Consider the following 13,742-nt stretch of genomic DNA (forward strand, 5'->3'; position numbering starts at 1 on the left):
TCTCCTCACAAAAATAACGTTTACAACTTCGGTTGCTGCTCTTTAAATACAAATGTTTTTGTCGACGAGAATTTGCCTCTACTAGAAATAGCTGAATGGATCTAGCGATCGAAATGACTCGGTCAAAGATACGTAATGTTGGTTCAGTCTATTTATTAAGCTTGATTCATAAATAGAGAGGTTACAATTTTTAAATACATATACATGAAAAATCAGGTCGCAATAAATAATTTACTCTCTGCACAGTATTCGTTTTTTCATGAGCAATATTCAGAATACCACGTACGATGCGGGTATCATTACTTTCGTTTCAAAATTTTCAAAACAACTGAATCTTTTGTCGTATAAAATGAGCGAAAAAAAAATACCTCGGTCTTACATATTTAATAACATTTCATTTTACAGTGGTTATTTTTCATTAAACGGTCATAAAAAGGTAGAAGATGTTATTTTCTTCGTGAATCTGCACCAGTCGCGTCCCAACATCCTACTTCTCCTTCCCTCTATAGTCAAATCCGGCTGTGTTCCGGACTCGTAGTTTTCTCAAGTACATAAAATGTCTATCGCAATGGATAAAATTTTGCTTATAAATATCTTACTGGCTCTTTTGCAGCCACATGAGTGTTCGAGTTCAATTAAATTTCTCATTTTCGTTTCAATGGTCAAGAGCAATATTTTCGTATAGTTTGATTACCTTTGGTTTTCAAACTTTTCTGTAGTGTTTAGATATTTTTCATCGTTGTTTTTTACAAATATCTTCATTTTCAGATATACCTATGGTTGAGGGGCTGTAGTAGATCAGCAACATTTACGAGCTCGTGCGAATAAGATCGTAATGGCGTCGTATCTTCAAACCGCCCTTCTCGACTTACATTGAGAATTTATCGCGATGTTTGTCCCTTATACCAGCTATTCTCCTACTCAGGGTCCCAAACTCTCTCAAGCTATTTCATTTCCATCTACTCGCAGTATTCGGCACTGTACGTATCCACAACCTCGAAAGCAATTTAATTGAAAACAGGCCATTTGGACAAATGACCCCCATCGACTGGTATCGTTATGACGAGAATTCACGACGTTTGAGGACGGGAGAAGAAGAGAAAATTCACTAATCCGCAGCGTAATTACTCATCGGCAAAAAGTTCGTGTCGGAATGTTATTTTCGCAAAACGACGCGTCGATTTGGTAAAGGGAAAAAAACCTCGCCTCTTCGCTTCGTCGCCTTCGATACTTACGTATCTATAAATCTAGAAAAGTAGAAAACAGTTGGCGGCAGACAGGGATACTTTGATGTTAAAGTTGCATGACAGGAACCCTTTATATTAATCAATTTCGCGGCCGGGGCTGTAGCGACGACGGCGCTGACCCTGCCCACGCTTTACAGATGCGTGATTTGTGCTTTTACCACCTTATTCTTAGCGTTGCGTCGTCGGGTGTTTCCATATGCTGTGTGTATAAATGGGATTTTTTTCTCTCTCTTAGTATATGATACTACTTGAGCTTGGAACTTTGGCTAAGATATCTTCATCGGTTCGAATTAACAGCTATAGGTATTTTCATGCAGTAAGAAAGGCATACTTAAGAGATCCTTCGTACCTGCCAAGTATCTTGAAACACACGTAGCGTGCTGCAAAATTTCTGTAAAATGATAACCCTGTTTTGCAGCTCAATTCCCACAATACTTCAACTCATTTTGATGACGCTTTCTTTGGGGTTTTCATACGTTAGAAAAAATGCAATAGAAAACTTTTTTTTGGTTTGCATTGTCTTTCATTTTCTGCAGGATTTCAGAGGGAGTGTGTCGCTTTTCTACTGAAACAACATCTTCGAAGTATTTCAGCAGTGCGTCCCAATTCTCCAGAATCCGTTTATAGTCACTACTTGACTACAAAAAAATTTTTAGGGTCAATTTCTTCATCCTTAAATCATTTTTGTATGTTTTGAGCTAGTCAAAAATCTACTCCCGCAAAAATAGAGGTCTCAATAACAAACACATCCTGTTGTTTCTTCAAGTATCCCATGGTAAAAACCAACCATAAAAGAGTAAAATTGATCTTATTGGCTACCTTTAAGTAGAGACTGCTACCATCGCGGTATCTCATTTTGTTTACGTATGATTCAACTTAAGAATCGTCAGGTTATTCTGAAACAAATCGTAGTTGTTGACACTCAGTAATTGACCCATTCCAACTTGATCTAGTAATTGACACGAACTTTATGAGAAAAGTGAAGTAAATAGGTATACATGTTATAGCGTTTGGGTTTGGATAAAGACATTTTGAATGTATTCTGGATGAACAAAATACCATCAAAGAATTATTAAAACACAATTATCATGGGTGTCAATTACTATACTTCATTGAATTTTTATAGCCAATAATTGACACTAGCTATATTCATATTAAAAATGCACAGATAGAGATACACAATGGCTAGTGAAACAAGCGCTTGGGTTTGGATACAGCCATTTTGAACGTATTGAATTACATATATAGTACCTAATGTAGTATAGAGATCTATATTACTTTAATAGTACCACTTACTGTAAAGACAACAAAATAATCACTCTCGTTATACAAAATAGACTTTTTGAAAGTTTAGCCACATTCTACTGGAATTGGTATTCGTTTTTTTGTTGGATATTTGAAGGTAAGAACTTGGTTTGTATAATTTTGTGGTACAAGCCAGTCCGAATGGAAACTCACTATATTACACTTTGGGGAATCGCGCAAGATGGTCATCAAGGCTGTGGCAGATTGAGCCAGTTCCGTAGGTTTTTCGTCTTGAAATTCATCAAAATCTGCTTCTAATTCTCTGCGAAAATATTGAAAAAAAAATTGAATTGAGAAGGTGAGTGAGTATGTATGTATCGTACTCGTACAATGAGTTGGCTAAGTACTGCCTTCACCTTCATACTGTAGAAAATAAGCACACTAAAGCGATTTTAACGATGTATTTAACATTATAGTATTACATTTAAAAAGTACAGAAAAAGTATAAACCTTTCAACATTACGGAAATTAGACTGAAAACGCTTCTTCTAAAAATCCAAAGTCACATTTCCAACTTCGTTGACTTCTTGGAAAAATATTCAACTGGTTCATTTCGAGAATGCCGAGGTAATTACGAAGTAATTAATGAATACCTCCGATGACGTAATTTTTTATTTTATTTTCAACACATACTAAATTAAATTGACTAGTGCTTCCAGCATAAGTCCACCGGCCAATGCCATACCTGCTAAAAACGACAGCCCAATCATTGCGCGAATCTCAACAGCATCAGTTGGTGGTACATCTCTTTCACGCGAGTAGTTGGCTCTGATACTAGTTAATTTCAAATTCGTATATTTGACTACTTTGTTGATGGTTTCGTCGGAGATCAATGCATAGAATGCTTGCAGCGGAGTTATAACTGCTCATACGTTGTCGGTGGTAACTGGTGCTATTTCAGGGTTGCGTAATTCGATGCGTCTAGCCTGCTGGGAAAAATACCACTGGGTACCATCAGTTGCAGAACAATAACTTCGTGGAACTCGCCGAGGTGCATTCCTCAGGACACCTCAGCAGTAGTAAATTGTGCTGGTATCGACCCTTGGTCACTGGTATGCTGAGCAGCTAGCCTAACGCTACGCCTTTTCTCAAGTTCCTAATTCGAATTACAAGCATAAATTGTGTTTAACCCTTTGGAGGTTCTTTAGGTTCCCATGTTTGGGAAACAAATTGCTTTAATGGGTGTAATAAAGTACCCTGCCCAATTCACCAAATCACAAAAAAGTTGAGCTTTCGAAGAAAAATCATGTTGGAAAATGAAAAATTTCGAAAGAGCTCAAGTTCTTCATTCACAACTAAACAAATTAATACAAATTGGAAACTTTTTTTAAAAATAATTCAACAACACGAGTAAGAAATGTTAAACGAAAGCACTTTTTGAAATATTTTAAAAGAATTAATGAGGAAAAAAATCGTAGTAACGGTAGTAAAAAGGTCATCTGGCAGTTCACAAGTTGGGCAAAAATGAAAACTTGGTGGAAGAAATGCCTTTGACCAAAAAATGAAAAAAAAAATCTATGTCGCTAAGAGAGGATTTTTCATCAATTCATGAAATTTGGCCAAATTGCGAGTTTTGTCATGGTGGTAACTAATAATAAAAACATTTTTGGTTTGAAGCATGAGATGTGCCGTAGAATTTTCGTCCATTTTGAAAAAAAATCAAGTATTTTACCGCTTGATCAGATGTTAGAATTTGAAGATGAACATGAAGAGAATTAATTATGTTTTTTTTTCACCATTTCTCTCTACCTTCAATCTCATATTCCAATATTCGAGTAAGTGACAAAATACTTACATATTTTTTTACAAAATGAAAGAAAATTCTATGTTACATCTCGCGAATCGAAGCAAAAATGTTTTTATTACTAGTTACCCCACTACAAAGCGAACAATTTTGCCAAATTTTGTGTCATATTTCGGCCCGATTTCCAACAAGATCTTAAGACTTGATGGGGAATTCTCTTTTAGCGATATAGATTTTTCTTTTTTTCATTCTTCAAACAAAGGCATTTTTGCCAACAAGATTTGATTCCCGCTGAATTTGTGAACTGCCAGATGACCTTTTTTCGACTCATTTTTTATTTTTTTTTAAAAAAAGAGTACTTTTGTTCAATGTTTTTGACAGATTTTTTGATCCATTTTTTCAAAAAAAATTCTGCATATATTCAATTTTTTTTGTTGGAAATGCAACATTTGTGCGTTTTGGAAACTATCATTTTCCAACAAAACTTTTTATCTAAAGCTCAACTTTTTTGTGATTGAGTCAATTGGGCAAGGTACCATATCACACTCATCAAAGCAATTCAATTTGCTAACCCTACAAATCATCCTAAAAATGTATAATCAATCAATCAATCAAATAGTCTTTATCAGAACTACATTACAATCATTTAAGTAAATGAGAAAGCATCATTACATACATTAGTTTACAATAATAACTTACAGTTCTATGCCCATATTATGGGCAATGGTCTCTCTCAAGCGCTGCCACTCGGTACGGTCACGAGCTACCTCTTCATAATGACTATAGTAAATGAAATTGTAGATTATGTCCCTCCATCTCGCCTTTGGCCTGCCATGTTTACGTTTCGAGTATGGTACCCAATAATTTATTGCCCTGGTCCATCGTTCATTGTAAACCTCACGATGTGACCCGCCCAATCCCAAATTTTCCTTCTCCTTTCTACCAAAATATTTTTATTGAGTTTTAGCCTATTTCTTATTACTTTTGTAGGAATTTTGTCCGTTTTTTGTATTCCTATCATTGAGCGATGCATTGCATTTTCCGCTGTTTTTAGTTTATTTTCCAAAGCATTTGTCAAACACGACAGAGTGGTTTCCCACTCTGCCCCGGTAGAAGATTTCACCTCTGTTGTTATTGCCGAGTCCCGCGTTCCCTCGCATTATGTTGTCCAAGTGGGCCAAGTCGCGAGGTGCCCCTGGCCGAGCTGCTGACCTCCGCCTTTGCAGGGTCCAGGTTTGAGCTCTAAGTTTATTTTCCAAAGCATTTGTCAACCACGACAGAGTGGTTTCCCACTCTGCCCCGGTAGAAGATTTCACCTCTGTTGTTATTGCCGAGTTCCGCGTTCCCTCGCATTATGTTATCCAAGTGGGCCAAGTCGCGAGGTGCCCCTGGCCGAGCTGCTGACCTCCGCCTTTGCAGGGTCCAGGTTTGAGCTCTATAAGTAATTGTTGGAATAATGCAGCTGTTGAAAATTCTGCTTTTGTTTTCCAATTTAAAAGGTCCCTTCATGATTTTTATAGAATCAAAAGCTTTTTTCAATCAATGAAAGTAAGATGGAGGTCTGTTTGATATTCTTGGGTCTTTTCTATTAAGCCTGGCACACACGTATCCAATATATTTGACAAACCAGGTTTGTCAAATTGGATGAAATTTATCACATATATTTGGTTACATGGAAAGTCATATATATTAGATCATGTAAACGCTCTGATGATCTCATTTTTTTTTCAAATTTTCAACGTTTTGTTGATTGGTGACACCAATTCTGAAAATAGAAATTATTTATATTCTCAGAATTATCTTCAGAGTTGGTGTCTATGATGTCTCCGATCAACAAAACGTTAAAAATTTGAGAAAGACATCATCAGAGCGTCCACACAACTAAATATGTTTGATAAATTCAATTTGATTTGACAAATCGAGTTTGTCAAATATATTGGATCATGTGTACTAGGCTTTAGTAAATTTATGGTGAATAAATGGTCAGCCTGCTTGTTCTGAAGGTTGTTGAAAATTTAGTATTTTTCTTAAACAGTTATCCAGGACTTCTGAAATTTTTTTTGCTAGGGTGGGTGTTAAACTAATTGGTCAAAAAAAATGTATAATAGATTGTACTTAAGATACACACCTGACAGCTGCGTATGTGCGGCGGGTATGCGTCATGCGAGTTTATTTGCGCCTTTAACCAAATTTAATAAAACAGTGGTGTTGTTGCTAGATTGATAATGGGCATGGAAAAGACATCCTTCAGAAGAGAAGATGAAGACGATGAGGTGGATGACGTTCAAAACGAACTGTTGGACGACGACGACGGAGTAGCGGTGATCGAACCGGTGGTCGGTAATAATGCTCTGGAACCAGAACCGGAAGCCGAAGCAGAAACGAGCAACGATGATTTCTCTGATTCGGATGCGGATTCAGAATCCGATTCCGATTCTGATTACTCGCCGAACAATGACAACGACAATGATGCGGATGCCGATGGCGACGCTAATGCCGAATCCGAAACAGACAGCGTTAAATCGCTTCGAATTGGGCGAGAAACGCGATCAAACGCGGAAAGCTCATCGGATGATATTTTGTTGATGCTGAGAAATGGCGCCAATTCGAAAAAATTACAACCACCCGATATTCTGAATGACGATGCAGTAACAGACATATCGTTTTCGCCAACGCACGATATAATCGCCGTCGCAACTGCCGAAGGTGACATCTATTTGTAAGTAGCAAATCAAAAAAATATGTACAATTCCTACTTATCTTTGCACTTATGCAGCGTTGTTGTTTTGGTTTTGGGAATAATTGAGTTGTGTCAAGTTACAGTTTGTTGTTTGGTTACTAAAAATAACGTTTTCGTTTTGTTTAAGTAATAACATTATCTTTCCTTATTCATTATTTTTTTTATTTTCTTTCAAATTTGACTGATGGTGTTCTCAGAGTTCAAAATCCATTTTTCCTGCATTTTAGATAACTATTTCTGGCCTTAGAAGGAAAAAAAACGAGATAACGAAAAAATTTCACGGTACCATTTTAAAGTTTTCGTTCAACGTTATGTTTCAAAAAAATCCAAAAAAATATCGTTTGGTTTTGTTTTCCGTTTTCGCAACGCTGCACTTACGTAAGGTGCCAGTTCTACGAGTTATACCTTAATCTATTGTACATATGTGTATGTATTGGATGGGATTATAGGTACAGTTACGATGTAGAAAACACTCAAGTCGCTTTAAAGTACTCGGCTCATATGGGCAGTTGCAGACGCATCGAGTTCGACGACCAAGGAGAATCTATATACTCCATTTCCGACGATAAATGTATTATAGTGGCTGACGCGAATTCTGGCAAATTCAAGAACGTTTTTGATGACGCTCATAGGTGAGTGCCTACGGCGACTTACTGCCTAGCCCTCTAGTACTGATGTCTAGGTGTAGGTTGCTTCGCCGTAGTTATCGCTATCGTTATGGGCTATAGACTGATTGTAACAAATGGCATGGCGCTTCATTGGCTTAACTTTTTCTGCGCCTAAAATACCTATGTACTATTACCTGGTAATACGATATCTGAGTGTAGGATGGCATATCGTAGTTTATACTGCAACATTTCTTGCGAGAGTGTAAGGCGTTTCGAAATTTTGCGGAGAAAAAGTTGAGTTCTCAAGTACATTTATGTACTATACCTACGTACGAGTAGATAGATACCTACCTATGTACCCGGTGAGTCAGGTTGCATTTTTTTTTTTCAAAATGTTGAAGTCTTACCCGCTTAAAATGTTCATTTTAATGCTTTTGAAACCGTTTGAATATTTGGATTTCTGGTCCACTCGATGGTCCGAACAGCATATTAAACACCTTGCTTGGAATCAATTCTAAAATGTGATGTCGACAGACGGTATTTCCAAGTTCTTTGCCTAATTTGGTTTCCAGCAGGTGAGAATGCACTTGAGTCTTGAATATGCGAAGCACTACACGATATATCGTTTAAAGAATGACCTAATGCCTGGGCAACAACAGATACAATAAACGTCGCATTTCGATTGGTAGTATTTGTACGATCTAACGCTATGACACTATTATTGCATCTTGATGCAGAAGATTTGCCATTGTTAGTACTCGTATCATCACATTTTCCCAAAGAAACTTGCAGATCTGATAAAAGCATAAATTTCGTTTTATTTACTCTTTTTTCGTAATTGGCTTTTTTCTCTTCGTACAGATTTTTTTTTCTGACGTGAAACCAACCTTTTCTCTTTTTTCTCCTCCTCCAAAGCTAATTTCATATCAACTGAAGTCATTCCACCACGCCTGCCTTTCTCACGTTGAGCTAACAAAAACTTTCGATCTTCTTCATAAGCCTGTGTTGAAGCGTTCTTGTGAGCAACGTCGAACAAGTTGTCTAAATTATCCACAAATGATCCAATCGCCTTACTTTGCTTTGCTGATCACTTTTTTGGAGACTTGCAACGACGAGCGTGAAGTTCTATAATTTTTTTTGAAATACGAGTACATATTATTATATTCTTCTGTAGTCAGTAGATGGGCTTTATTTGAAATTGAACAAATTTCAAGTTTCTCTTGCGTCGTCACCAGTGTATTTTTGAGATGAAATTTTATAGTACTCGTATGACGTTTTTTTAGACATGAATGAACATTTTTAAGGGTTAAGACTTCGAAAAAGTGATGAGAAATTTTTTCTATATAAACCTGACTCACCCTACTATGTATGTACGACTACGTAGTAAACTTTGTACGCCGCGCCACGCCGCAATTTTATTTTTCGTTTAATCTAACGCTACTTTGGAATTTCAGTCATCCGATTTATTCCTTACTGGTGATAAACGATAATTTATTTTCTACTGGCGATGACGAAGGACATGTGAAATGTGAGTATTCGCGTATGTACTCGTAGCTGTAATGTATGTACATAGGTACATTGTATGTACAAGTACTAGTAGTATACATTTTGCATTTTGCGCATGCTGCACAGTGTGGGATAAACGCAGAAGAGAGCAGGTATTTTCGTTGAAAGTTGGAGCCGACTACGTGAGTTCGTTGAAATGCTTGGACGAAGCTAGCACTCTGGTGTGTACAGCCGGAGATGGAGTGGTCAGCGTCATCAATATGAACAGTAGAAAACTCGCCAACAAAGTGAGTACTGAGTAGTAGTCTAGATGTAGGTCTAGGTTCAATCAGGCAATCTTACGCTTACTTGTACATACTCGTACATACCTACTACTTCCGTTAGCGATAGTTCACAATTTTTTTTGTCCCAGTCTCAGCCATACGATGCCGAATTGACTTGCAGCGATTTATTTTGCTCCAACACTAAATTGGCAGTGGGTACGACGACGGGTGCTCTGCTGATGTACAGTTGGGGCGAGTTTTCATCGTGGAACGACGAATTTCCGGGTGTGGATGACAAAAAGCACGCCATCAACTGCATGATACCAGTTACCGAGAATATCGTCGTTACTGGCATGGACGATGGTTTATTAAGGTGAGAATTACCGTTTCCATTTTTCAACTACTCGCCTTATCACACACTTTTTAAAAAAGCTGAAACATCAATCGGCTGATCGAATGTTTAAATTTATTGCGGAATTCGGCGGAAAGTTAACAATGAGTGATAATTTCAGAGCAACAAATTTATTCCCGATGAGGCACGTCGGTATCGTTGGTCAGCATGGTGGCACAGTCGAATGTATCGATATAAACGCGGACGGTACTTTGCTGGCATCCGCATCCATCGATAACAAAGTACGCTTCTGGAACGTGGAATATTTCGAAGACATCCATATTACCGACAAGATGGCTTCCAATAATAACAAGGCTCGAGAACATAATCTTCCGTCGTCGTATGGTCAAAACAGTACCGACTTTTATTCGGGTTTATCGTGAATTCGTCAATTTATCAATTCGCCAATTTGCGAAGCCCAAACCCATGACCCAAACCTTTTCGTTGGTGCGTTGTGTTGTCTTACGTAGTATCTATCTATCTACCCAATTACGATGTACTTTCAATTTTGTACATATGTATGTACTACGTACAAATGAGTAGGATGTTGTCAGCGTATAGCGATTTGCGTTTACCTACTCGTATATGTACCAACTTGTCATAATACGTGTTTGTATCTACAAATAAAAATCGAACCTATCGCCGCCTATGCGTTTCTCGCTTGTCTCTTTTCTGTCTCATCATACGAGTAGTTATTCCAGTTACGCGAATGAATTTGGAAATTCATGCCACTGGCGAGTTGGGACTGGGAATTTGGGATTACTGATTAGGCCTACGGTATGAAATGAGAATGACAAATGACGTGACCAGACCTGGGTGTTTCTCATACTGCGGTAAATGGGCTACTTGATTACCTACTCAATAGGTATTCGCCTTCGAAAATCGACTACCTAACAATAAATCGTAAAATACGACGAATCGGCTGCGCAGCGTAGCGCCTGCACATTATTCGCTTGTGCATTGCATAGTTGATAGAGATTGCCTAATCACTGCGTTTTGCGAGGTGGTAAAATAACAATAACCCGATTACATCTTGATTTTAGCTTGAATTTCCTTAATTCTAATTCTTACGACTAAAGTTTCATCTTGGGATAAAACAAATTAATTCCAACTTACATGCTAATAGGCTTATATACCTTGATCCTTCCACTGGCATCGTAAATAAGCAGCGTACTTGCTTTTGTAGCCTTTGCAGTGTGCACCACCGTTCACGTGACCTCGTCTTGTCGCTGCGTCTGTCTTCCTATCTCTGTATGAAATAATTATGCATGCGTCGCGATAATTCGTACTTGTCAATGAAATTGCCGCATATACTTGACCAAAATTTGGTAAAGCAAAATACAATTTACTAGGTCAATATAAAAGTGAGTACTTAATCATAACGAGGTGCTGTTTCAATGCAAAAATCATAACGAGGTGCTGTTTCAATGCAATGAGTTGGCAACGTAATGCCTCCATACTGAATTGAATTGACTAGTGCTTCCATCATAAATCCACCGGCCAATATCCAACCTGTTTTAAGTCAGACAGCTAATTCCACCACTCGAATTAGGAGCTGTTGATGCTGGTGAACAGAGTCAGCAAGTAGCCATTGGTTCTCATTCCCATGCTGGTATTCATCTTGCGATTGGTCCCTTGATGCTGGAATATTTTTGCACAAACGAATCATGTGCACTTCCAGCATACCTAGCAATAACATTTCTAATCCTATAGGCAAATCTGGAATATGGTCCACACAGATGAGTACTGTTATTCAAATAGAACATAAGGTGAAATCCGAAAACACTTGAAACATTGAAACTTGAACGGATTAAAATTCACCCGAATATAACTGATTTTAAATTTATAATTGAACTGAAGAGTATACGATGATTTTTAAAGGTAACGTGTTAGGTACGTGGGGAACATCACCAACTGGGCCATGTGTGAAAAGCTCTCAAAGCTCTCAAGTTCAATCCTTTTGTAAACAGAGGATTCTTTACGTTTGTTTTTTGAATACTCCGCGAAAATGTGATGCAATTTGAGTGATTTTTTTACCTGTTGAGCTCGTAGCTGAATCCATAATCATGAGTTCGTACTTTAGAAAGAAAACCAGAGAGTTGTTCAGACGTATTGCTTCCAAAAGGCAGATGTAAGTCTTTCGTGAAAACAATTATAACAAGCATATACTTTACCTCCGTTGCTGCCAATATCGCCGCTTCAGGAAACATTATATTTTATTAGGCAAGCTGCCTGATACCCCGAATTTAGGTCGCATGCTGCACTTGGGGTTAGACTGGAACCAAAACCTGGTTCAGCCCCAACTTTGTATCGGGTCGCGTCGCTGGTATCTCGGCAGATTTAATCGTCATTTTCAATTTTTCGTTGAAAACCATTTTTTCAAAAACAGAAAAAATTTCGAAAAATGGAGTTTCTCAAGTTTTGTAAATTTGAGTGGCTGAAAAGTCAGCATCCCGATTTTCACATTTCAAAAAGTTTAATTTTTTTGTAAAAGAAAATCTAAAAGTACGCATTTTAGAAAAAAAACTAATGACATTATGACGATTGGAAATTTCATCCTCTACAATGTTGGTCAAGTGTCATTGTTTTGTAGGATGCTTCATATCGCCTCCAGATCGATTTTATTGAAGTGAACTTTTGTAAAATTTGCAAACTGAGTTTCATGAAAGTCGACCTGGAGGCGAAATGAAGCATCCTTCAAAAAAATTACACCTGACCAAAATTGTAGAGAATTAAATTTCCAATCGACTTAGTACTTAATGTCATTAGGTTTTTTCTAGGAGGCTCATTTTTTGATTTTTTTTTTTTACAAAATACTGAAACTTCTCGAAATGTGAAAATCGGAATACGGATTTTTTAGCCGCTGTATTATTTTCATAGTGCATAAATATGGAATTGAAACTGATTTTTTTAGAAATACTGCATTATTTTTTATTTGCGTTTGCAAGATATAGCAGGCTAATAAAATGTACGAGAATAAACTACCGTGTCTATGTGAACTAGTCCTACAAAGATCTTTGCAAGTTGAACCATGCTTTGCAAATTCCAGCACTAGATACATACCTATGTATGAAAAGGGAATTCAATTTGGAAGAATCAACTTTCGAATTACTTCCAGTAGTAGATAAATACGAAGTATACCGAGAGGTTAAAAAATTGGGATCCTGATTTTCACAGTTGAAGAAACTAAGCATTCAAGTTGATTACCTGGCATCATTGCACAATACACCTTGATAACATCAATTTAAGATTTGATATATTTCATTAATCTCCTATGTGTGTACATTGGAGACATAAGGCAGTTTGAGTCTTTGCTGTGTTAATGACATTGTAATTGATTTCTGTTTCAAATTACTGATTTAGAAATCTAATGAACCAAAATGAACAGAAAGGTAACATGAAAGTCGTGAAATGCGAGCCAGAATAATCTTGAGTGTAAATTACACGTCGACATAGTCGAAAAAAAACCTTCCGAACAACAAATGAGGAAAAACCTCTTGGTGAAGTAGAAACGACGGTCAGCATTTTACGACATTTTGTTGCAACAAAATCCCTGACGCGAACTAAACGCATAAAAGAAGCTTGCTTTATGGTTAGGCTGTGGTCGTCGTTAGACATTCGTACAATATTTATATTAGGTACTTGAAAAATGAACAAAGTTTTTACCCCTCTCTGCAACTTTTCGTATTAGGTTTAATGTCTTTTCTACATATACTTTTACTTTACTTACTTTCGTTTTTTCTTCCAAGTCTTATTAACATCGAGTAGGCACTCTTTTTTTGCCGACTCTCATTTTAATTACTGCTCGCCGAGCTTTTTCCGCATCCGATGCTGTTCAAGAGCGCAACCGCGATCAACAGGCGTTATAAGAGAGGTGTTTTAATTCCCAGTCTATACGTTTCGGGCCCGTGTGTAGTATGTGTCTAACTAGCCGGGAA

General features: G+C 37.4%; 2 protein-coding genes across 6 annotated transcripts in view; both read left to right on the top strand.

Annotated features, from left to right (window-relative positions):
- LOC135833173 (WD repeat-containing protein 55 homolog) overlaps nucleotides 1–10,453 on the top strand; it is a 40,937-nt gene extending 30,484 nt beyond the window's left edge. For 3 of the 4 annotated variants that reach the window (XM_065346839.1, XM_065346837.1, XM_065346838.1), the window contains 6 exons: nucleotides 6,515–7,015; nucleotides 7,486–7,668; nucleotides 9,099–9,172; nucleotides 9,277–9,437; nucleotides 9,563–9,786; nucleotides 9,926–10,453. In XM_065346839.1, coding sequence (XP_065202911.1) covers nucleotides 6,522–7,015; nucleotides 7,486–7,668; nucleotides 9,099–9,172; nucleotides 9,277–9,437; nucleotides 9,563–9,786; nucleotides 9,926–10,187 — 1,398 coding nt within the window. In that variant the 5' untranslated portion in view covers nucleotides 6,515–6,521 and the 3' untranslated portion in view covers nucleotides 10,188–10,453. Of the gene's footprint in view, nucleotides 1–6,514; nucleotides 7,016–7,485; nucleotides 7,669–9,098; nucleotides 9,173–9,276; nucleotides 9,438–9,562; nucleotides 9,787–9,925 lie in introns of those variants that run through there. The other variant, XR_010556419.1, reaches the window with a different exon arrangement.
- LOC135833172 (serine/threonine-protein kinase ATR-like) overlaps nucleotides 1–13,742 on the top strand; it is a 110,708-nt gene that overhangs the window by 40,133 nt on the left and 56,833 nt on the right. The window lies entirely within an intron of this gene.

Source organism: Planococcus citri, chromosome 1 (assembly GCF_950023065.1).
Source record: "Planococcus citri chromosome 1, ihPlaCitr1.1, whole genome shotgun sequence".
NCBI lineage: Eukaryota > Metazoa > Arthropoda > Insecta > Hemiptera > Pseudococcidae > Planococcus > Planococcus citri.